We start from the raw sequence: 24,826 nt of genomic DNA on the forward strand, positions 1-24,826 counted from the left end.
GCGATGGACGCGTCAGGGTGAGAAGAGAAGCGCATGAAGCGATGGACCCATCATGCTTTGTGGCCACCGTACAAGCCTCTGGATCTGTGTTACGATCTGACGACCTAAATGTACTGAATGACCAGGTTATCACATACATGGATGACTCAGCCATATTCCAGAACTCAGATTGTGAAAGAGTGTTTCTGGGAGCAGGAGGAATCATTTTCACACTTGAACTGGACACCACATTGTGTGCTGCAATCAAAGCTAAGGGTGACTGAATGAAATCTTGGAGTGTGCAACTTTCTTTTTATTTGTGAAAAATATATAAACATGTGCTACAATATAGAATTCAATTTAACCTTCAAAACAACAACATCTGTGGGTGGAAATGAGAACATAGCTGATTAAAGTACGCATTTTAAAGTACTGGTTTATTTCTGTGTCATTGAAGTGTAAACTAGCATTTGGCATTTCTGGAATACAACTTTGTCACAAATTTAATATCAGCAAAGAAATAATGACAATCATAGTTTCTTTCATTTGTAAAAAAAATCTAATTCATGGTTTTATATATATATATATATATATACAGAAAATCTGCTAATAAATATAAATGTATTATCAGTGCAATAGTTAAAGGCTCTGTATACATTTTGAGAAATGCATTGCTCATTTAGGTTTAAATTAACGACTTCTGGTAATGAAGGTGACTCAGCAGGGAGGATGATGTGACTGAATTACGGATGTTTTTTTTTGGGGGGGGGAAAGGTTAAGCCGTCGTTGTCAGGGAGGTGGAATTTAATAACGAGTGCCGAATCCACTCATCTCCAGTTTAGAAATGTCCCTCTCGTTAGTGAACTCAGCACGGTCGATGCGAGAACTGGGACTGCCGATGTTCCTCAGCCAGTGCTTCCTACACACACACACACACACACACACAGATGAATTGTATTTAATGACTACACTCTAGGGGTGAAACAGTTAGGAAATGAAGACTATTTTAACCATTTAACTTTTGAACTCAGTGGCATTTTATAAAGTTCCAAAGCTGACAGCAGATGAGGCAAAGCTAATAACATCAACTAACATCAAATAAGCATATCAGAGTAGTCTGAGAAATCAGATTACACATGAAAGCTTTCTCTTTTTCTCTCTCTCTCTCTCATGGATAGACGAAACAGCCCATGCAGTTATTCCTCTGAGGACTTTTAAACACATTATCCTGCATGGAGGGCCAAAGAGGTAGACTCTTATTGGCTGTGTGTGTGTGTGTGTGTGTGTGTGATGTGCACAACTGCATCAGATTGGCTCAGCTTTCAACACTACCGGGAAGACGAGTTACACTCTGAAGGCAAGAGAGCCTGCCAGGATATTTTCAATACAGGAAGAAACAACATGATTAAAGATTAAATACAGCACATAAAAAACTGATCACCCTAATATAGCTGACAAATAGGATGCCATGGATATGTTTTTTGCTTATTTAGTTTTATATTCAGGGTATTTCAACATTGCCATTCATCTGTCATGACCACTAATCTATATACACCGATAGTTTTTACTTTTTTTTTTTTTTTAGAAAAAAACTTTCCAAACAAAAAAAAAAATCTGTTAATGTGTTATTATTTAACAAAGAAATTTCTTAAATAATTGATATGGTGATGGAGGAAGTCTACAGTATTAGAAAGCCTGCTGGACAGGTGGGTTTTTCAGTTACTTGACAAGCTATGATTTATTTTTTTTCTTCGGTTTAACTTTAGTGTGCGGAATCAGATTTGTGTCAAAAAAGATTAAACAAAAATAACAGAACTGAATAAAAATAAATACACTGAAATTTAATAAAAGTGATTTAAAACCAAAAACTCCTGCCTCCCGTCTGTGTGCTTGGATGTTCTCCCCGTGCTTGGTGGGTTTCCTCTGGGTTCTCCGGTTTCCTCCCACAGGTCCAAAGACATGCAGATTAGATTAATTGGTGTTACTTAATTGCTGATACTGTGTGAATGAGGGTGTGAGTGTGTGCATGTTTGTGTGTGAAACTTGCAACTTCAAATGCAAAAAACTATACAATATCAACATTCTCCACTTTTCTTTACTGTTCTATAGTGTTGTGGGCGTTTCTTACACTGCCGCATTTTCATTGGCCAGCTGCTGTGTGGAGAACATTCTTTCGATTCTTTTTATTTTTGTTTAATCGTTTTTGACACAAATCTGATTCCATACCAGGGAGATAAAAACAAAAAACAATAAGTAGCCATAGTTTCATACAACCTTAAATAAAAACAGTGGCTAAGAGTATAACGTGTCATCAATTAATGATAAAAATCACATTAATCATTAGAAAATCACTCTGGTATAAGAGAAATAAGGCACATTGTGATTATTATTATTATTATTATTATTATATTATTACAATTTTTATTCTGTTGGCAGATTTTCCTTTTTAAAAAAAGAAAAAGAAAAAAAAAGCTTAATAATTGCCAATAAGACGGCATGGTGGTGTAGCGGTTAGCACTGTTGCCTTGCACCTCCAGGGTCCGGGTTCGATTCCCGGCCAGGTTTGAGTCCCGTCTCTGTGTGCATGGAGTTTGCATGTTCTCCCGTGCTTGGTGGGTTTCCTCCGGGTACTCCGGTTTCCTCCCACAGTCCAAAAGATATGCAGATTAGGCTAATGTCGGAAATGTTCCGACAGCTATCCTGAAGGTTACACATGTGTGTTAAACATTTCACAATGGACTGCTTTCTTAAACAATTGCAAGATGGTTTTGTTAAAGTACTAAAACTCAAGTGTGGATCTGTTCTGGCTGTCCATGACTTAAATTCATATCCAAAAGCTGCAATGGTTACTATTTTAGAGTTATAGTTTGTTAGGCTTGTTTGTGTTCCTAAGGCTAGCTTTTATTGCACGCTGAAGCAGAATTAATCTTCTGAATAGTAATTTTGAGGAGCAGTGATAAAGTACCAGGGAATCAATATGAAACTGTTTAAGCCAATTTTATCAGCTTTTCGTAGCAACAGGTCCACTGTGCATATATGAGAGTGTAATTTTGTAACATATCCTCAATTTGACCTATTTTGTGAATTTAAAAACACTATATAGGACTATACCTCTGTTTTGTTTGTCCTTTAAGTACTACATATGGGTAGGTTAGCGGCTAATGGCTAGCCTAGATCCTTAAGCTCTTAGTTGTGTTTTACCTTTTATACTGTACATCTGAATGTTAAGGATGTCATGATGAATAAAAATCTCTTAAATATTCACCTTAAAAAAATCACACAATTGCTAGTTAAATCGCTACCTTTTCTTCTTGGGTTTTTTCTTTGGAAATGGGGGTAAGTTGGAAATGCCTCATAATGTCCTCAGCTTAAATGGGTTAACATATGGGGAATACTTTGATCAGCCATTTCCTGTCCCTTTTTCCTGATTGGCAACGAAAATGCACCTCCGCAAAAGGGGGTGTTGAGGGGAGCTCAGACACCAAAACTCTGCATTAAAAAAGATTTTTAAAACAGAAAGAATATCAAGCATGGCAGAATATTTTAGATGGAAATTACCAGACACATTTCAAACATATATAGAAACTTATAATAACTTGTTAAAAGTTAAAAAGCAGTGTAATGTGTCAGCTTTATGTCAGAAGGATTTTGAAAATCTGAATTTATCTTTCAACCAATAAGTTTAAGTAAATCATACAACAAACATTTCTGGTAATTTTGAAACAATTTTTTTTGTAGTCAATGTTTGTGTTATGTATAATTATAGTTTGTGTGCTTGTTTACTGTCTAGTAGTTATATTCAGTGTTATCCTTGTTGTTATAATTGTTGTTTATGCCACTATCCAAATCCCTCTGTGTGTAATAATGTTCTTATTTATATTTTATTTGTTTTTACTGTACTTGGTTATAGTTAGCATTCCATAAAGTATTACATCTTTGTTTAGGTGGAGTTCAATAAAAACAGGAAACCCAGCCCTGAAAATGATTTATACACAGATGTATGATTTATGGCTGCGTTTGCATCCGGTGGAGGAATAGCGCTCATGATTGAGCCAAGAGCAAAGACCTACAAGATATGCTTGGCTGAACTCTTATTAGCACTTGTGCTTATCACGGCACTGATGCATTTTGGATTAAAATTCGAACCACCTTGGACTTTCCATTACATTCACACTGTGAAAAATTCTTCCTCTTTTCCTAGTAGTGCCCTTGTGTGTGTGTGAGGTTTATTGTGCTGTAAAGGAAAGGAGTATCGTCCTTGCTTTGCTGTTGTGGAAGTCTGATAACATTGAAGTACGCTGATAGGAAGGAACTTCCTCTAGCTGGATGATTATCCACGAACAGCACGGGTCAGAAAAAATCACCAGTCACACAGCCGCTTGGACGGAGTGCTTGGTTTCTCCTGTGGTGAAAACTAAAACTGCCATTATATCAGGCAGCAACAATGACGTTTACTGGCACTGTGCCCTTATGGGCGTATCATTGAGTAATAAAGCATTTCAGTAGAAACTCCTGTCATGCCTTGTTGTTGTTCTGCAGCACAAGATGTCTTACAGAAATCTACTCCTCGACGCTACATTGTGCATTTCACTGAGATTTGTTTTTTAATAGATAAGAATATTATTCCAGTGTGTATGTGTGAATGTATGTCCCTGTAATGTGTGTGACAAGGGTCTGCAGGGACAACACCATACTCTTCAGTTTCAAATTAGGGACACACACACACACACACAGCAAAAATGAACAGATTGCTGGAGATGAGATATCCCACCTGGAAGACAAACTCAAAGAAGGCTTGGGTGATTATGCAAAATTCATCATAAGACAATTAAGGAAAAAACTCCAGATGTGTGGTTATAGGAAAATAATCAACAATGTAGGAGACACCAGCACATCCTGAAAAGTTCAATTCCTCATATCCTTTTAAACTACATCAAGGATTACAGATTTTACTTCTTAACCCATGACATCCTACTTTTTCATACACTTACAGTTACATTAATGCTTGTGAAACATCTAAAAACAAATAATTCCTTGTATTATCAGTGTTATAGCAATAACAATCTGTTGTTCCCTCACCAGACTCTGTTTTTTTATGTTAATAAGAGTGGTTAAAGGGTAACCTACCGTTCTGAAAAATGAGTCCAGTGTGGAATTGCCAAAACTTGTAGTTCCTTGAATGATCCAACTATATGATCCCAACTATAACCCAGCGGCTGGGTCACTACTGATCAGAACACGCGCTGGTTTGTTTTGACCCAAGTGCTGGGTTTAACCATTTAACCCAGAATTCTGGGTTGTTCATCTGACCCAAACAGTGGGTTAAATGTTAATGTGCTGGGTTATTTTATTTGACCCAACCAGTGGATAAAATTTACATTCTTGCTGGGTTTATTTAAAAAAAAGACGCAAATGTACAGAACTTCACATAATGTAAATAGAATAGGAGAATGAGAATAACTCAATTTTGACAAAAATGTCAGACAAAATCATACAATCCCAAGGTGACCATTTGTTAAATATTAAACAAATGTAACATAAACACTCTGTAAAACAATAAAAACAAGAGGCCCCTGTAAATCTGATTTAAACTGCATTTTTCTTTGCATTTGCTACAATGTTTAAACACTTTTTATATAGAAATTTTCAATACAAACCTTATAATGCCCACATGACATCAAACATTCTCAGTGTTAACATTTTAACTTTAAGTTATTTAACTATTACTATTTATTTTTCTTCGAAATGACTTTAAAAACAAAAATTATAAAACTTTAAAAAATATTATTTATTAAATGTGGGGTGAAAAAAACTGTTGTCCTCAAAAATTTAACAGATGAGTACTAGTGTCATCAATCTGATCTACAGTATGCTGAGGAAACTTGCAGGTAAGAAGACACTGCTTTGACATCAAAGATAAAAAAAATAACTTTCAACAACCTCCATCAAAGAATCTGTATCAATAGCATTGCCTCTAACAATGGGAAAGGTCTGTCAGCTTCCTCTTGTCTCATCTCCAAGGCACAAAACGTGTTACATTTAGTAAATTTAGTTTTTTATTTGTGTGTTCTACAAACACACTTTTCTCATAAAATACAGTATAGCTGACTATTGGCACAGAATATAAAAACCAGTCAGCCTTGAGCAGCTACATGAGCTATACTGCACCTGTATTGCCTGCCTGGAGCTCGAATCTCCGAAATCGTTAAAGAAATTTTTTAAATAGACACTATCTTTATTAACCGATTGAGGTTTTGAGCTGTACACACATCCATTCTCGCTTAAACAACTCTTAAAACTACACTTTGTGACACAATAACAGTAATATTTTAAACATTTTGCTGGCTGCTGCTTGGAGAAACCAGAGAATAAAGAATAAACCAGTTGTTGGGTCAAAATACCCCAACCAGGTGTTCATTTGTAAATGACCCACTACATTTTATTTGACCCAACATGGAGCAACCCAACAACGTGTTTACAGAAACAACCCAGCATTTTTAAGATTGTAAGAACACTGAAAGTGAGTCAATCCCAATAGATAACAGAAAAAGTTGAGTCTTCATTACTAAATTTTTTAAATCTGACAGTACAGAAAGTGATTTTTTTTCTGTAATTCACCCATTAAAACTACATTGAGTCATAAAATTCTGCATAATTTGGGGCTTGGGCTGATTTGAGTGATTGGATTAACAAGGGTTTAGGCGCCAGGGTGGGAACAACCAGAGCGCCAAAAGGGGTCCAGGTGTAAGATGCCAGAGCACACGCCCTGAAGCACTGCACAGCCACACCCCTAGGGGCCAGAGCTGCCCTAGTGGCAGAAGGGGAACTTACATTATACTGGGCTTAATGTTTTGCATTGTAATATTATGGCTGATCAGTGTATGCTGTATCTTCATTAACAATTATCTACTATAACTAACCTATAGTTCAAAGCCTGTGACGAAGTAAAAACAAAAACCCATCACAGAGGGTTTGTCCAGTTCTTATACACGCATCATCTACTGTATACCGCTTTATCCTGTGTTCAGGGTTGTGGGTGCCCAGGGAACTTTGGGCACGAGGCGGGGTACTTCCTGAATGGGGTGCCAATCCATCACAGGGCACACACACACATACACACTCATTCACAGACTTCTGGCAATTTGGGAAACACTATGTAGCCTAATCTGCATGTTTTTGGACTGTGGGAGGAAACCCACCAATCATAGGGAGACTCCATAAACACAGACCTGAGGCAGGAATCAAACCTGGACCCTGGAGACAGAGCTAACCATTAAACCACCGTGCCGCCTAGTTATTATACAGTTTATGGATAAAACATGCAACTTGTCACGGTACAAATAAACCTCATAAACTATTAACTCTTCTTTCCTGAAAATGTCGGGGAAAAAACTTAGTTACACTAAACTTTTCTGTAAATCCTCTGCTGCTTTGCTAACTGTTTAAGTGTTGAGTTCAATCTCCATCCTCAGTAAAATCTAAACAGCACTTATTTACATCTTCAAGCCTCGTTGTACCATATTGTTTCCTTTCTTCTTTAACTGAAAGCCAGGAAAACAGTATAAGGAAGATGTGAGGAGGGTACTGCATACTCAGCTGTCTCTGTCTGGTTAAATATTTAAAGAGCAAATGCATTTCTGGTCTCTCACATGTCCGGTTCAAGAGCCGGAAAAAGAGGAGAGAGAGCGGGTCAGCAGAGAAAAGCTTTTTAAGTGAGCTTTTAGAGCTGTATTGAGTCTCTCTCTCTCATACACACACTCACACAGTAGGAAGTCATACAAATTCACATTGTTATTTTGGTAAAGGTAGTTAAGAGGTTTTGATTTAGGCAACTTAAATTTTAGGCATCAGTAAATTTTAGATTTTACAGTAAGAGTTTACAGTATGATAATAAAAGTCATATCATAAAAGTACCCAATTTTGCTCATGATTGCATCTTATCATTAAGGATTTAATCACCAACTTCATGAAAAATATGTGGTTAAAAAAAAAGATAAATGACCATGATTGGAGATCACTTAAACACTTAGTAAAGGTGCATCACAAAAAAAAATCACCAGTAAAAATTAGAGCCATATTTAATAGGTTTTGGGACAGAGAGACTGGGTCTAAACAGCTGTTTATTGTAAGTGACAACAATAAAAAAAGGATGTGGTTTGCTAGGCACGCTCATCTAGGCTCTTCTACACCTGCCTGGTCTGAACCCACAAAAAAGCCAATGCGGCAAAAAGTCAGTGTTGGTCACAAAAGAATGCACCAGAACACCCAATGCACCACAACCCAGCAGGCAAAGAGCCCAAGACCAATGACCCGGACAAACAACTCCGATCCACGGAGGTCCCAACCCACAGCACACAAAGGATCCGCTGCAAATGTTCAGGTACAAGACACCACAGCACACCCCCAGAAGCACTACGGAGCCACGCCCCTGGGGGCCACACCTGACCTGGTGGCACAAGGGGAACTTACACTATACTGGGCTTAATGTTTCGCATTGTAATGTTATGGCTCATCGATGTATGTTGTATATTCATCAACTATAACAGCCTATAGTTCAAAGCCGGTGATGAGGTAAAATTTATTATACTGTTAGATAATGGAATTATCCAATTAGCAATAATCCAATGATGATTATTTAATAACTCTGACAGTAGTAAATGTATTTAGTGGTCATTTTTCATTGGCAATGTTTCCAGATTTTGTCAAGTTTCAATTAAAAAAGGTATTTTGCAGGTTGCATTTATTGTCCCTATACTGATAGTTTGCTCATGTGGATGTGGTCATGTGTATATACAACTGAATATGAAAAATCTCTAGAGGCGCAAAAATGACAATACTGAGGAGTTTTCTGTGCTCGTGATTGAGATGATACTCAGTTATTTATTTTAAAAAACGAAAAGACAATACATAATTTAAATAGAGGGAAAGCCCCCCTAATAAAAATAAATGCCCATAAGCAATTTTTAGCTATATTAGTTTTTCTGTAATGTGCCCAAATCAGTGCACACATCTGCAAATAACATGCTGCTTTCCTCACACACAACCCCTAGAGACAGGGTGGGTCTCTCTCGCTCTCTCTATTTCTCCCTCTCTCTTCATTTCTTTCTCATGTCTGGTTTACATTATGGGACTGTGATGTCATATGCTCCCCATCCCCGTGAGTCGCCCCATCCCAGGCTCATGTTATGACATCATCTCTCCTCACCCCGCCCTAAGACGAGACATACTTACTATTTTATTTTTATTTATTTTTTTAAGCTGAGCAAATATGTATATACTGCAGGGACGGTCTTAAAATGTGCATCAGGACAAATGACACCGCACCCTGTCCACAAGGGCTTTTACAATGAAATCTGCTGTTTAAACAATGCTCTTTAAAGGAAGATGTTGGTGTGGTTCTGTGATTAAGGAGCAGGGAAAAAAAAGGTATTCTAGAGAGTTCTGTGGTGCAAAGATTGGGTGTGTTGCACCTCCTGCTGTTTGAAGAGGATACTGCAGGATAATGAAGGCTTATGCCTGTGTCTCAGGAATATTTCCATTGCACTGTAGGTTGAAATATCTCCATATATGACATAAATATGGTTTTATGTCTTGGATATATATTAATCAACCCAGTTCTCATCACTTATTTCTGTTCATGTAAATGAGTATTTATTTTCCATTATCCATGGGGATGCAAATTTTTGCACTGGACTATATTAGGGATCAACAGGGATCACCTAATACAATCTTATCACAATAACTAGGTGATTATAGATTTTAAGCGTCATCATTTTATAAAGGTCCGGATTCGACGTTAACATTTTTTATCACATAATTTGCTCCTTGTGCTGCCTGTCCATGTGTGAAATGCACCACCAGTAGGATTATAAAAGAACTGCAACCAATTTTTTTTTTCTTTACGAATTTTGAAGTCCGCATTGCCAAACAAAAGAATCCCAATAAAAAACTAACAAAACATCGATTATATATATATAAATTGGAGCAAATCTGAAAACCTGAACTCTGATGATCAGTGTGTGTGTATCATGAAGAAGTAAGTGTACTCACATCTGGCTGACTTTCTCTGGAGGCCCCTGCACTTGACCGATCACGGTGCCCTCCCTGGTGTTCTTCACCCAGCCGCTCACGCCGAGCTTTTTCGCCTCCTTCTCTGTGTGCTGCACAGTCACATCACCCGACTTACAAACTCACAGACTTACACACACTTTCACAAAACAGATTATATAATAACCGATGTTTAAACATTTATTCGAAATTCAGCCACTTCTTTACGCACTTTTAGACCACAGCACTGTGTTTTTAGTAATAATATACTACAATGCTCCTGTAAGAACAGCTCATCAGTTGTACAGTGTTGTGAAACTAAATCAATCACAAACTATTGATAAGGGAAACTTTCCTTTAAGGAGATGAAAGGAGTCTCCAGTGCTGGCATATAAGTAAAACATAAAAGCACATAAAGGTATAACATTAAGTAAATAATTTTCATTAAAAAGTTCCACTGTAATCTATATGAATTGGCAGATTGCTGTGGTAAAATGTGCTGTTACAGTAAAACCGTCAACTTCAGGATGGAAGCAGAAACCTCCCTTCAGCAAACCTCAGCATTGCTAATTACCAATTGTAAAGTAAGTTACATGCATTAAGTTTAGTTAACTTTTATTAAACTACTGTAGATGAGAAAAAAAAAAATTTCTTACCATTCTAAAGAACACGCCTGAAATGAGAAGAAAATATTTGTTTTAGTTAAAAAGAAAAACAATACATAAAACATTAACCTCAATGACTAAGTTACTGTCTCCTTTATGTTAAAAAAATCACCGTCTCTATATATTTTAAACAATTTTAAAATATATAATAAAGAACTATTTGGGGTGGAGTTTTATGAAAGTATACTTAATATACTTCCATAGAGTTTGACACTTTGTGCACAGGAAGATCATACTGTAGAACAAGCAGAAGCAACCAAAAAAGATTTTGTGGTCACTATTAAATTATCAAAGTCAGAGGGGAAAGGTGTAGTGTAGAGAGAGGCTAAACAACAATGACATGAGTGGGATAATGAACCAAAATCGAAAAATTTGCATTCAATACAGGACAAAGTACATGTGATGAGATCAGAAAGAGGAAGTATTAATTAGAACTGGACTGAGAACTGGACACAGCAACCTTAATATCACTCTATTTATAGTAGTTAAACACCTAAGGCTGTGGGGCATGTAGCTATGTTAAGAGTATTTTTGAATAGGGAGTCACTCATTGGGTAAGAAAGCATTTAATGTTGTTTTTGAGGAAGACTAGGATGGGAAGTGAGCTTTAAAAGATAGGAAGGCTAAGAGAGAGAGAGAGAGAGAGAGAGGTCTATTGTTGGCGGTGATACCATTTACAGAACGCTGAATGAAGATGCTGACTTTTACTGAAAGGAAAACATGTCTAGAGGAAAGTTTGTGTGGAAATACCAGATAAAGCAGATAAAAAGATCAAGACATAGAACAAGGCAAGACAAGGTCAAGGAAGGATGCATTAGACGTTTTAAGAAAGGCTGGCCCGGAAATTCCTGGAGAGGCTGGGGTGAAGAAAGAGGTAACGTAACCTACAGGATTCCAACCGCCATTACACAACAAAGAAGTTACACAACAATTTACAAGTCTATATGTTTTATTAAATAAAATATTTCAACACTTGCAAATGTAGTGACCGTAATGAGCTGCCACCTGTTGGTCATGGTTACGGCATTTTATATTTATTATAACCCAGACAGAACGAAGAGATTATTAATTTTCTTTCTTTAAAAATATAAGAGAGCATGAATTCCATGACAACATATAAAGATCTTTACAGAGATCTCAATAAATTAGAATATCATTGAAAAGTTGATTTATTTCAGTAATTTAATAAAAAAAAGTGAAACTCATTTATTATATAGATTCATTACACACAGACTGATATATTTCAACTGTTTATTTTTTCATTTTGATGATTATGTCTTACAGCTAATGAAAACCCAAAATTTAGTGTCTCAGAACTTTGGAATATTACTTAGACCAATAAATAATAAAAAAAAGATTTTAATCACCAACATTTTGAAATATCAACCTATGAACATGTATAAAAGTATAAACATTTACAGCACTCAGTACTTGGTCTGGGCTCCTTTGCCACATTACTGCAGTAATCATTACTGCAGAATGAATTACTGCAGTAATGTGGCATGGCGTGGCATGGAGGCAATCAGTCTGTGGCACTGCTGAGGTGTTGCTCTACCCAGGTTGCTCTGATAGCGGCTTTCAGCTTCTCTTCTGCGTGGTTGCGTCCGGCGTCTCACGTCTTCCTCTTCACAATAACCCATAGATTCTCAATGGGGTTCAGCTTTGGCAAGTTTTAGGTTAGGCAAGTATTAGTACTTTTGGCAGTGTGGGCAGGTGCCAAGTCCTGCTGGAAAATTTAATCAGCATCTCAATAAAGCTGGTCGGCAGAGGGAAGCATGAAGTACTCTAAAACTTATTGCTGACCTTGGACCTGGTAAAATACAGTGGACTAACACCGGCAGATGACATGGCCCCACAAACCACCACTGACTGTGCAAACATTACACTGGACTTCAAGCAACTTAGATACTGTGCCTCTGCTCTCTTCCTCCAGACTCTGGGTCCATGATTTCCAAATAAAATGCAATTTTTTCTTTCATCTGAAAAGAGGACTTTGAGCTACTGAGCAACAGGCCAGTCCTTTTTGTCCTAAGCCCAGGTAAGACATGTCTGATGTTGTCTCTGGTTCGAGAATGGCTTGACACAAGGAATGTGACAGTTGTAGCCCATGTCCTGGACATGTCTGTGTGTGGTGCCTCTTGAAGCACTGACTCCAGCTGCAGTCCACTTCTTGTAAATCTCCCCCAAATTCTTGAATGGACGCTTTCGGAATACCGTTAGTTTTACAATCCTTTCAAGCCAGTGGTTATTCCAGTTGCTTTTGCACCTTTTCCTACCACATTTTTTCCCCTTCCATTTAACTTTCCATTAATGCGCTTCAATACAGCGCTCTGTGAACAGCCAGCCCAGTGAACCAGACTGGGAAACCATTTAAAAGCTCAGGAAACCTTTCCAGGTGTTTTGCGTAAATTAGCCGATTAGAGTGACACCATGAGTCTCCAATATGGAACTTTCTTACAATATTTAAATTTTCTGATATTCTAAATTTTAGTTTTTTTTTTAAGCCATAATCATCAAAATAAAAATAAATAAACACTTGAAATATATCAGTCTGTGTCTAATGAATCTATACAATATGAGTTATTGTATATTATATTCTAATTTATTGAGATGCACCTGTACACTAGTTATGTATATAACTCGTGTAAAAACATAATTTGCATATTTGTACTGTCTAATGATAATAAGAAAAAAGTATCTGCTGCCATCTGATGGCCATGTGCGGTAATGCAGCCTTATATGCAAAGATAAATTGCCAAGATATAACTTAGTTTTTTTTTTTTTTTTACTTTTTGTAAATGACACAATAAATTTAATTCCAATAAATTAGTAAAAAATAACTGCATATGAATCTATATTTTTTTATGTATATATCTAATGTGCAGCTGCAGTGACAGTTATAAACCTTTTTTCTAATAATAATAATAATAAAAACATGTGCGGTAAATGTATGTTTTCATGTTTATATATAATTAAGATAGAACTTTTAATATATTCAGTTACAATCATTCACTAACAATAATTATCATAGCTATACGTGTGTGTGTGCGCGCAGAGGATTGTGGGATATGTTGTCTACGCTGCGCGCATACACACATGCACACAAACACACACAAATTGCGCGACCTACCCTGAACAATGCCGAAAACTTCGAAATCTACAGATGCATATTTTGCAGACATGTCGATTTGCGAGAGAGCAAACAGAAGGAAAAGAAGCGGGAGACAGGAAACCTTTAAACGGCAGCCGAACATCTACTGCGTATTTCTCTCGGCTCGCGCGAGTCTCAAGTATCGCGTTTTATCGCGAGATTTCCTGAAATTTGATAACTGGTCTACTGTATTTATATCTTGTTATATTTATAACTCTAAAGACAGATTAAAGCAGTGCTGTCGAGAAAGACCTTATTAATACTTCACCAAAACATGATAAATATGTGAAAACACATTTTAACCTAAAGTTGTTAGTGTTCAATGAATAAAATCTATAGATATACTCTATGTAATATACTCACTTTGACATTGATATAAAGTCAATTTAAAGTCAAATAAAGGCATTATATCCACAAACATCATGGGCTCTATATAACGAAAACACGTTCATTCTTGTAAATAACCATTCAATCAGACGTATACCATAAAGTCATGCAGATAAAATCAAAAAGCTTCAACTAATGTTTATATAAAACTTCACAATAGAGGGGAAAGTGTGATCTCACAGTGTGATTTTGACCGCAGTACAGTTGTTGATGCAACCTGGTGTAGGTCGAGAATTTCACAAAATTCTGATCTGCTAGCATTTTCATGAACTACTTGTCTATAATGGTTAAAAAACCAACAAGTGATCAGCAGTTTTGCAAGAGGAATTTGCCTGATTGAAAGTTGATGAGAAAGGTAAGATGAGAATATTCTGACTTGTTTGAGCCAACGGGAAAGTTCTGGTAACTCAAATAAACACTTTACAATTTTGATGACAAGTAAAACATCTCAGAACATGCACTATTGAACTTTGGAGCAGGTGGCCTACAGGAGCAGAAGATTTCCTTTCCTAAAGTCTAAATAATATGACTTGCTCTGTTACATTAACAGCTCCTAAAACCTCTAGGGCTGTGTTTTTTTTTTATTGTTTTTCTTCCTACTTTTTGTTTTGATTGATGGGATTTACTTCATGTTAACTTTCCCCACACTGATCAGCTTTTAAGCCTGGACTCGTTCAGGCTCATCCAGCAAGGCGAGAGATTCTGCGAGAACATGACAAGATTTGAGATCCGCACAGCTGTGCAGATGATCCCTGTGAGTCGGCAGGACAAACATCTGCCCACATTCACACAAACACACGTACCAATGTACACATGATTGTTGATTTGCTCTAAGGCTTTAATGCCCAACATGAAAGATCCGCTAATCCTAAAACACAGAGAGGCCAGAATCAGAACAGTACACACCACAAAACAAATACAAGACTTAATTGACACACTTAAACCAGACATTAGCAAATATACAGAAGTATATTTGTATACATAATGCAACAGCAAATGTTGCTTATATATATAACTTGACAAGTTTTTTAAGACCTTCTCTATAGTAATTATCCTCTTCAGGGTTATGGAGCATATTCCAGGGGACTTGGGGCACAAGGCAGGTTACATTCTTATCATTAGTTATATTATAGCAGCTATAAGCAACACATTTTTCTTATTTTTTCATTTTTGAGGTAGAGACAAAAACATGTCATGTGACTGAGAAATCAAAAGGTGAAAAATTCTCCGTTTTTAAAATTGTGAAAAATTTGCATTCTGAAATCAAATTCATCACCATATCCACGACTATTTTTTTTTCAAAAATTTTAGATAAATAACATGACATTTTTTATTTAATTATATGGACCATCCATTGTATGCATTACATTGTTCAGTAAACCTTTATTATTTCACTGTTCAGCAGAAAAAAAAGTTATGATTGAATGAAAAGATATATGAGTACATTCATGAAAACATGTCATCTCATGCATCTGTGTGTTTTGCCTTTTCTAAGATAAGTATGTTTTGTCATGAAGTGTCAGATTGATAAATGATTGGGACATCTTTAAAAAAACTGAAAAAAAAAAACGTTTTTCTCTGTCTTTCTCGCATTCTCGCTGTCAGCCTGGATTGACCTTTTTGCAACATATTTAAGTAAGCAGCAGGAACATGAACGGATAAGATGAGAAAGTAGGACAGGTAGGGAAAAGAAAAAGGCATGGCCGTTGTGAGAAATGAGATGTTCAACAAACACACAATCCTAAATGTAAAATTTTAAGACTTTTTAATACATTTTTTACTTTTTTGATGTCTTTTAAAATTGTTAATTGTCGTCATTTTTATGTTGCAAACCAAAGAAAATAGACTTACCATATAAGGTATATATATTGTATATATATATAAAAAAATTAAATCACATTTAAAGGCACATTTATTTAAGGATAAAACTGTGCAAAAATCTGTATTTTTTTGCGGTACTGATACGACAGACTTTCACCTGTTTGGTCGCCTTAAAGCATGCCTACACTCAAAAAAATTAACATGGCTACCTGTTACATGTACTAAAATGTAATATGTGTTTTGTACATATTAATTTTATGTTTCCAAGATAAACATGAATAAATTATGTTGTATTTACATGAAATTCAACAACTTAACATGTATTGGATTTAATCATGTTGAGATAAACCAAAGAGATCTTGTCACTATGAAAACCGGAAATAGTAAAACCGGAAATATCGCGAGAAGATATCGCGAGAAGAGAACACAGCGTGTTGAGAAGACAAACGTTTGGCGCGCGTGTAGAAAAGGTAAGCAGGAATTAATTCATCTTTCTAAATAGAAGCGAAATACTGAACATAAATGTCACCTGCTGTTTAGCGATGTTTAGTCACGTTATTTTGGTTTAAGCTATTTCTTGTATTTTTAATCACACTTAAAATACCGACGGTTATATGCGCGTGCTTAATCTGCGGTTCGGTTCTGGTTTCGGTCTGTTCTCATGAGTTGTGAAGCGAGAGGAAGAAAGTATAAATATTGTTCATTTGATAAATTAAGTATTATCAATTTTAATTGAAACCATCTCTGTATTTTTCCACAGGAGTTTGTGAGTGAAAGTGTCCTGTCTGCATCTGACTTCAGGAGTTTCCTGACCAACCGTCTCTAACCGTCATATTTAAAAGTCATAACGGACAGTTATAAAGTACAAAACTTTCTGTTGGTGTTAAATTGTTTTTCTATGATTAATACTTATTTGTGGTGTTTTATGTTTTGTACATCTTTTCAAATTGAGACCTCATTTGTAAGTTGCTGCTGGTGTAAAATAAAAATCTCCGTTTTATCCCGTTTGTCTTATGTTTCCTTCCTTCACAGAATTCTGTTGTCCAGGGCTTGAAATTTAAATTTACTTGAGTTAAATCAACTTAATTTACAACTGAAAAATGTGTTGTACCAACGCTATTCATTTATGTTAACAGTATTAAATTATGTTGGACGCAGCTGTAGTAAATAAGTTAAATGAACCTAATAAAATAAATTTGACTGAACCTAAGAACATTAAGTTGGGCCAACAAAATTGCTTAATGCTGAAAGAAAGCCATTAAATCAGGTGGAAATTCTTTCCATAATTTAATTATGTTCATTCAACAAGTTATTTTTTTGAGTGTACGAGGATAAAGATTTACTTCTGATGAACGAGTGAAGACAGCACTTTGACAGATGGGAAAATCAAAGATTATGTAAAAAAACAAACAAACAAACAAAAAAACAATATAGTGTGTAATGAACCAGATACTATCCCAAAACTAGTCGAAGCAATTCAAAGAAGCGAATGTGGAATTCAGTTGCCATACATGTATGTCTCAGGACAGTCAGGTTGGAAAGACTGGCTGTGTCTTCTGATGAATCATCCATGGCAGGTGTAGCAGTGTGTGCCAGACAGGGCAGATGGCAAACCTGATATCCAGTGACTTGAACTTCTTGTGTTTTATTTTAGTTTACACCACAACCATACTGAAATTCTCAAATCTGATTGGTCAGAAAATGTTGATTATTATTTTTTCATATTTCTTTTACAACGCTGATATGTTTAATATCTCTGTAACAAGAACGTTTTTAACAGTTAAGAAGTAAAGCTGTGGGTGTTCTGACATCTTTAGAAATCTTTACGCCTCGGCTGTTTGTTTAAGTTTGAAGTTTGTTTTGAAGTAATTTCAACAAAGGCTGGTAAGCGAATGGCAGTTAACACAACATGATTGATAGGAGGAACTGCTTTGTCTCACGGACGTTACGTGACATTTGCTATTGTACAATATGAATAAAGCACATTAATACATATTAACAGGATAGTAAAATAATAACTTAAAATAATTTCAGAGAAACTTCACTTCACGTTGGGATTCACCAAATCACTCTATCATTAGTTACTTTCATATAAAAGTACCACTCAAGTACTGTTTTCTATATACATTGTAATTAAACAAGGCATTCGAGGATCAGAATATGACTCTAAATGAGTGCTTTATATAGTACAGTTGGGCTATAATGGTAAAGCATTTTCCAGATATATGACATCTATGAGAAGCGTTCCAGTCAAACTGGAAAATTTCTTGTGAATGAAGATGTAAAAGCATTTACAGAACAATTTAAGCACAGTACGGTGATGAGACTCTTAGCCCCAGTAAAACATTTGAATAGTGCAATCGTTTTAAAGAAGGCTGTACATCCGTGAATGCCGATGCCGGTCAGGGCGACTCAGATCCCACTGCACTTGTTCATGTGAACATTCAGTGAGTGGAACATCTGATCCTTGAAAATTGACAGATAACTTGTCACCAACTTGAGGAAGAGATGCATCTGTCTGTGGGAACTGTACACACAATAATTCACGAACATCTTTTGCATGGTAAAGAAACTCTGGTGGGCAAATTGCCACAATGGTCCTGACCTCACCTCACATATTTGGGAAATTAAAGAAGTTCTTGGGAGTCCAGTGTTTTGAATGTGAAGCAGCTGACTGTCATGGCTCCAGTGTACTGAGAAAACTTTCTACCTTGATGGTATCCAAGCACTACTGAAACGCTGAGATAAGAGCATTAGTGTAGCAAAAGTCCTGGTTTGACTTAAACACCCCTTATATCATTTCATAATGATAATTTGTCTATTCACTTACTTATTATTTATTACTTACCATTCATTGCTTATGTTACCTACTTAGATTCTTCAAATATTAAAGTATTTAAAAGGTTATTTGAAATAAAAATACTAAAATATGGAATGTTCAAAAACAATGTTAAACATATTTTGTTCATCTATAACATGGAAATATGTAGCTTTTACATATTGATTTTACTTCTATTTTAAATTAAGCTTGTAATGCGTTTAATTTTATTTTATTAGTTTGTAATTATTGTTATTTATTTATTTAGGAATTTTTGTCCAACTTACCTATTTTAATTGAGTGGAAATGTATTTAAATATGTGGATACATGAATCAATTTTTCAGTGTACACATAATTGCCCCTAACCTTCTGTAAAAGAAGCTTAGAGATGATTTTAAAACCCAATCACCACTTGTAGAATTGTTAATACAAGAATCTGCAGCATGTTCTAACTGTAAAGAACATTTTTGTTTGCAGTAAATTAAACTGGCCTTTGGGCTTAAACTGCCATATAATTTTTTGGCAGAAGCACAGAGCAGACCTGGCATTGAAAATTTCGAGGTATGGTTTCTAACAAAGCTTTTGGATGAATGTAAATGTTTGTGTGTGTGAGAGCGTGCAGTGTGATGCTCATGCCACCATTTCATTATGATGTTTTTGTGAATACTTTTGGGAAACTCCAGAAACAGTAGGCTCAGGGCCAGTTTCTTACACATGGCCATCACATGCCTGCACTTACCCTGCAATTCTTTTATATACTGTATATTTTGTATTATCTTCATAAACTGTAGTTAAAAGTTTTGCATTATATATCCCAGGTTATCTTTCTAGATCTATATTATCTGCATATACATTGTATGTTATTCATGGATAATCTTGGCATTGTTGTATGTAGGTACTGTACAATGTCTGAGGGGTGTTCTAGTCAAAGCTGGCCATTTGATAAGAATAACAGAACACAGTATATATGAGACTTATGATAGACAGAAATGTTTCTCATGCCTGAGCCATAATCGGACTGCCTGTGTTAAGTCTGAAAAGCTGGCCTCCCAGGAACTCCTTTAATAGCCCAAACATGTGGAAAGCGACTGCAGTGGGCTTTGAGCCACCTCAACTAATATCTTGATTAACAGACACATGGCCTTCTTTAAAACTTCTGACCCGTACAGATATTTTACTGTGAAACATTACCGTACTGTGCTTGTATACCGATCATATTAAATAATAACTAAATCATTAATGTTCAGGTTGGTATTGTCTCAATAGCTATCGCACATATTCACCATCCATTGCCTTTATATATGCTCAGCCATAACATTAAAACCACTGACAGATGATGTGAATAAGATTGATTATATGATTATATTGGTATGGCAAGTGTCCCATGACAAGGGTGGGATAGATTAGGCAGCAAGGAAACTTAGAGTTTCAAAACCTTATGTGGAAAAATGGGAAAAAGTAAAGATATGTGTTCAGGGATTATTTAAAGAGCATGACAAGTAGTTTAAGGTGTTAACTTTGCCTCCAAATTCTCCAAATCTTTGCACTTTCTATAAACTTGCAGTTGTTTCCTCTAATTTCAATAGAGGGAAAGCATACAGTAAGTGATAGGAGAAACTCGCAGTTATTTCACAACATTATTAAATGTAGCTCTAAATGGGGGGGGGGGGGGCAATTGCACTTTTAAACTGTAGCCATTGATAACTGTAATATACTGTATGTTACCATTATAGGAAAAAAAGAACAACCTCAGGATTAGTTCTACTTCCTCATTCTCCAGACCTCAGTCTAATCGAGCATCTGTGTGATAGTGCCAGATACCTCTGCACACCTTCAGCAGTCTTCTGGGGTCCATGCCTCAACAGACAGAGCTGTTTTAGTAGCAGTTACTGTATGGTCAATTGTTTTTTCTTTGTTTTTTTCTTGTGGATTTCTGCCAAGTTCTCTGGTTTCCTATTCCCACTTAAAACCCAACCGTTACAGTAGGTGGATCGGCAACCTTAAATAACCTCTCTAGGTAAATACATGTGAGCATGGTTCCTTGTAATGGACTGTTTTCATCTAGCCTGTATATGGCTAGATAAGAACAGTCCATTACAACTCAATGAATAAATAAGTGAGTAAATTACAAGCTTAAATTCATCTAAAATTGGTGAATATGTCATTGTCATTTGCTTTAGAAACTTGGGACTTAAATAAAGACTGCGCATATTCAAACATCAGCCACTGGTGGCATCCTACACAGGAAGCCACACTAAGCACCTAGTGTACAGTACATGTATCTACTGTTTAAAGTAGAGGTGTTCAATTTCAGTACTGTTTTAAACTTCTCACACTGCAGGGCAGAAAGTCTCCTGTTTCTCCTGTCTCCTGAGTCTCCAGCTGATTTCCAGGTAGGGGCCTGGCAGTGCTGCCAAGCCCTGTGTGTGCAATCTGAAACAGCCACTTTTTGTAGTTGCACCCCTTGGATCATCCTTGGGGAGCAAAAACAGTTGCATTGTTGTGGACAGATCACAGAGATGCTGCGTGGATAGACAAATCACATGTATCAGACATGCCAGATGGTAACCCTGATACCATGGTGAAGTTTTTGATACCAAGTTTTTAGACACAGCATGTTTCACAAATGCTTCACATTCATGTGCATGTGTTATTAATTTTCACATGTGATTTTTTTCTCCAGAGGTTATACATTTATTTACTTCAGGCTTTACAAAAAAATATAATTTATTTTTAAATGCATTTTCTACATTTATTGTTTATATTTAGACAAAAACTTTAATTAATTTCTTTCCACACAAGTAATTTATAATCATGTGAGTTATTTGTGAGTTATTTACATATAATTTTCCCGACGTGGTAATTTCTTTTCATGTATTTCATTTTCACCTGATTTTTTCTCCATTTATTTAAATGTAATTTGTTTATTTTCAAAATTTGTTTGTTTTTACATGTACTTACAATTTTTTGCACAATTCATTCACTCTTATGATTTGGTTATGTCCATATTTTAGTTTTTTTAATTGTTTTTATTTATACTTAATTCTTTTGTATATAAATCATTTAATTATGGTCGCATTATTTTATTGTCAAATATGATTTTTTTAAAGATGAAATTCATTTATTTCCACGTTTGTGTGGTTTATTTTCATACACATATATATATATATATATATATATATATATATATATATATATATATATATATATATATATATATATATATAAAATCTTTTTACATGTAGGACTCGTGGTTTTCCTTTCTTTGGATTTGATTTTCTCCCATGTTGTTCACATAAAGTTGGCAACTTATTGAAGTTCACATGGGCAGCTTCATGGTGATGTGCAAATTCATGTGTTACTTATGATCACGTTTATTTTCCTAATAGATACCTTATTTTTAGGTGTTTGTGAATGGTGTTTATAGATGGTGTTAAAAAAAAGCAGACTCCAAGGCAAATAGACTTAAAAATTATAAACTTAGCTGAAATATTTATATTTGTGTATGAGAGGAGAAGGTGAATGTGACTCCACAGTGTTAAATTACTCTATCACTTCTCGTTACAAAGAGACAATTTTAGGATTATACATCGTTAAGAACGTTACGAAGCTCCTCCTTGCGCACACATTTTGTGTTTATGCATGGATCTAAATAAATATTAGTAATTTTGTGTCCTGATCTTCATCTCGTCGTTGTTCTACGTCAGACCCATAGAACACTCTGCTTTGAGTATCGCACTCTATTCGAGAGTTTGATGCAGTTCTCGTTTGCGTTCCATCCCGAGCAGACACTGTAAAAAAAATTAAAACAAACAAACAAAAAGAAGGGCGGATTGAGTGCAAATTTTCGGCAGGATTCGAGCTCCTCCCCTTCCACAATGAAGCTGTTCACACGGATTCTGCTAGGCTTTTTTATTCCCAATGTCCCAGCACAACGTCCTCCGTCCTGGAAGAATACAAAACCCACATATTTACGCGCGTGACTAAACTTTTCCTCTTTAAAACAGGGGTGAAACGGAGCTTTTTTTTGCTTTTATATACTGCCCTGGCCATGGGAGATCACAAGGAGCCGACCATGGTGCAGAGGTCGAGTTCGTTTAGCATCAAGAGCCTCCTGCTGCCGTCCAAGTTTGACAGGCAGGGCACAGGGGGCGCGGAAAAAAGCGCGACTCCAGATCCGGAAAACTCCTCGGAACCGACGGAAATGGACTCCACTCCCACGCAGCAGCGAGTTGAGGATGAATCAGGACCTGGTTCGGAAGTAGGGCGAAAAAGCAGCAAGCACGACAAACCACCGTTCAGCTACAACGCGCTCATCATGATGGCCATTCGCCAAAGTCCTGAGAAGCGGCTCACCCTCAACGGCATTTACGAGTTCATCATGAAGAACTTCCCGTACTACCGGGAGCACAAGCAAGGCTGGCAGAACTCCATCCGACACAACCTCAGCCTGAATAAGTGCTTCGTGAAAGTGCCGCGCCATTATGACGACCCGGGAAAGGGTAACTACTGGATGTTGGATCCGTCCAGCGATGACGTCTTCATCGGTGGAACTACGGGAAAACTCCGCAGGAGGTCCGCGACATCACGGGGTAAGTTGGTGATGAAACGAGGCCTGCGTTTCGCCCCGCTCGGACTCGGACTCGGCGAGCGCGCAAGCAACCCGCTTTGCTGGCAGCTTTCTCCGTTTCTCCCCATACCTCGGGCGCACTTTAACGGACCCGCGCACGGGTTTCTCAACCAAGGACACGCCTACGGGTCCCTGCTCCCCAGCCTGGAGCCCATCACCACCGGAGACATCGCACGCCCTGTGCTCGGACCCTCTACGTCGGGCGGATACGGCTCGAACTCAGCGCCGACGGGATTGCTCTCAGCGCACAACGGCTACTTTGTTGCGGGGGCGCAGCCACAGGCGCTCCAAACCGGCCATGCTGCTTACGGTATCTCGGGCTCTCCACCGCCGCTGCTCGCGGATTCTAGGACCACTTTACCATCTTTCTCCTCAAGTGGCTTCTCGGGAGTTTTGTCACAACATAAAAGACTGGCATCGCATTCTTTCTTGAGCTGAGCGACTTTTTCAGGTTTAACACACAACACACACAAAATGCCGACTGTTGAATTAACGACTGTAGTACAACTGGAGCTAAACAACGCTGTGAGTTGCATCTCAGCGCTACTATTCCATTCATCACTGAAGCAGTTGCTTTAAATGTGTATACGAACATTTATAAAACTCCAAATTTAATTAAACACCGGATTTTTTTTGCAGCGCATCAGAACCGAGTGACGTAAAACCTTCAATGGGCAAATTTTCCTTTTTTTACACAGTGATCAAGTTTTTGTTTAAGTCAAGTTGTTGATGTTTTTATATTTAAATATCTATATTAATAATGCAACAGTAACAGTAGTACGAGATCATGCCAAAGGCGACACACTTTTTAAATAATTATTATCATTATTTAAATTTCTTTGTAAGTCACTTATTCATGTTTTTTTTTAAAGCATATTTATTGAAAATAAAAAAACCTATATAATAGGTCTTAAACAGTTCACTATTATTATTATTGTTATTATTATGGGGTATTTTGTGGTTGTGTTTAACACTGTGAATGAGCTTTAACGCGGTCAGTCAAGGTTTGCAGCTACACACAAGCTAAAGGAAAACTCAGGTTTTCGTGCGTCCTTACCATGATACTAAATTTAAATAATGTGTAAAAAAGCTAGCTAGTTGCTGATTAAACTTTGATGTATCTAGTGAGCAGCTAAAGGTTGAGATCGGTTGATCACTTGTATCAGGGCAGTAATAGGTCTGTTTTTTTGCACAAAATATTATTGCGTTTTTGTAGATTTAACTATTCTAGATCTATAATTTAATAAAATTAAAATGTAAAAATTGCATAATGTATAGGAGTTTTTAAGAAAAAAATTACCACCCAACAGGCTACACTTAAAATGTT

At 36.6% G+C, this 24,826-nt stretch overlaps 2 protein-coding genes across 2 annotated transcripts; one reads left to right on the top strand and one right to left on the bottom strand.

The window, feature by feature from the left end:
- Positions 1–292: 292 nt before the first annotated feature.
- On the bottom strand, positions 293–13,974 carry acyp2 (acylphosphatase 2, muscle type). Its single transcript, XM_053513589.1, has 4 exons — positions 13,822–13,974; positions 10,683–10,699; positions 10,030–10,139; positions 293–898 (listed from the first exon to the last, which is right to left on the bottom strand). Exons 1-4 carry the CDS (start codon positions 13,943–13,945, stop codon positions 784–786), a joined length of 366 nt encoding a protein of 121 aa, XP_053369564.1. The 5' UTR covers positions 13,946–13,974; the 3' UTR covers positions 293–783.
- Positions 13,975–22,804: 8,830 nt separating this feature from the next.
- foxg1b (forkhead box G1b) lies at positions 22,805–24,162 on the top strand. Its single transcript, XM_053513743.1, has one exon. It carries the CDS (start codon positions 22,921–22,923, stop codon positions 23,935–23,937), a length of 1,017 nt encoding a protein of 338 aa, XP_053369718.1. The 5' UTR covers positions 22,805–22,920; the 3' UTR covers positions 23,938–24,162.
- The last annotated feature ends 664 nt before the right edge of the window (positions 24,163–24,826 follow it).

This window comes from Clarias gariepinus, chromosome 15, assembly GCF_024256425.1.
Source record: "Clarias gariepinus isolate MV-2021 ecotype Netherlands chromosome 15, CGAR_prim_01v2, whole genome shotgun sequence".
In the NCBI taxonomy this organism is placed as follows: domain Eukaryota; kingdom Metazoa; phylum Chordata; class Actinopteri; order Siluriformes; family Clariidae; genus Clarias; species Clarias gariepinus.

Excerpts from the sequence above, each read along its gene's own strand:
- acyp2 (XM_053513589.1), bottom strand. The coding sequence starts at position 13,945 with ATGTTCGGCTGCCGTTTAAAGGTTTCCTGTCTCCCGCTTCTTTTCCTT. Across the intron at positions 899-10,029 it reads CCAGAGAAAGTCAGCCAGAT|GAAGCACTGGCTGAGGAACA; the intron begins GTGAGTACACTT and ends GTGTGTGTGTAG.
- foxg1b (XM_053513743.1), top strand. The coding sequence starts at position 22,921 with ATGGGAGATCACAAGGAGCCGACCATGGTGCAGAGGTCGAGTTCGTTT.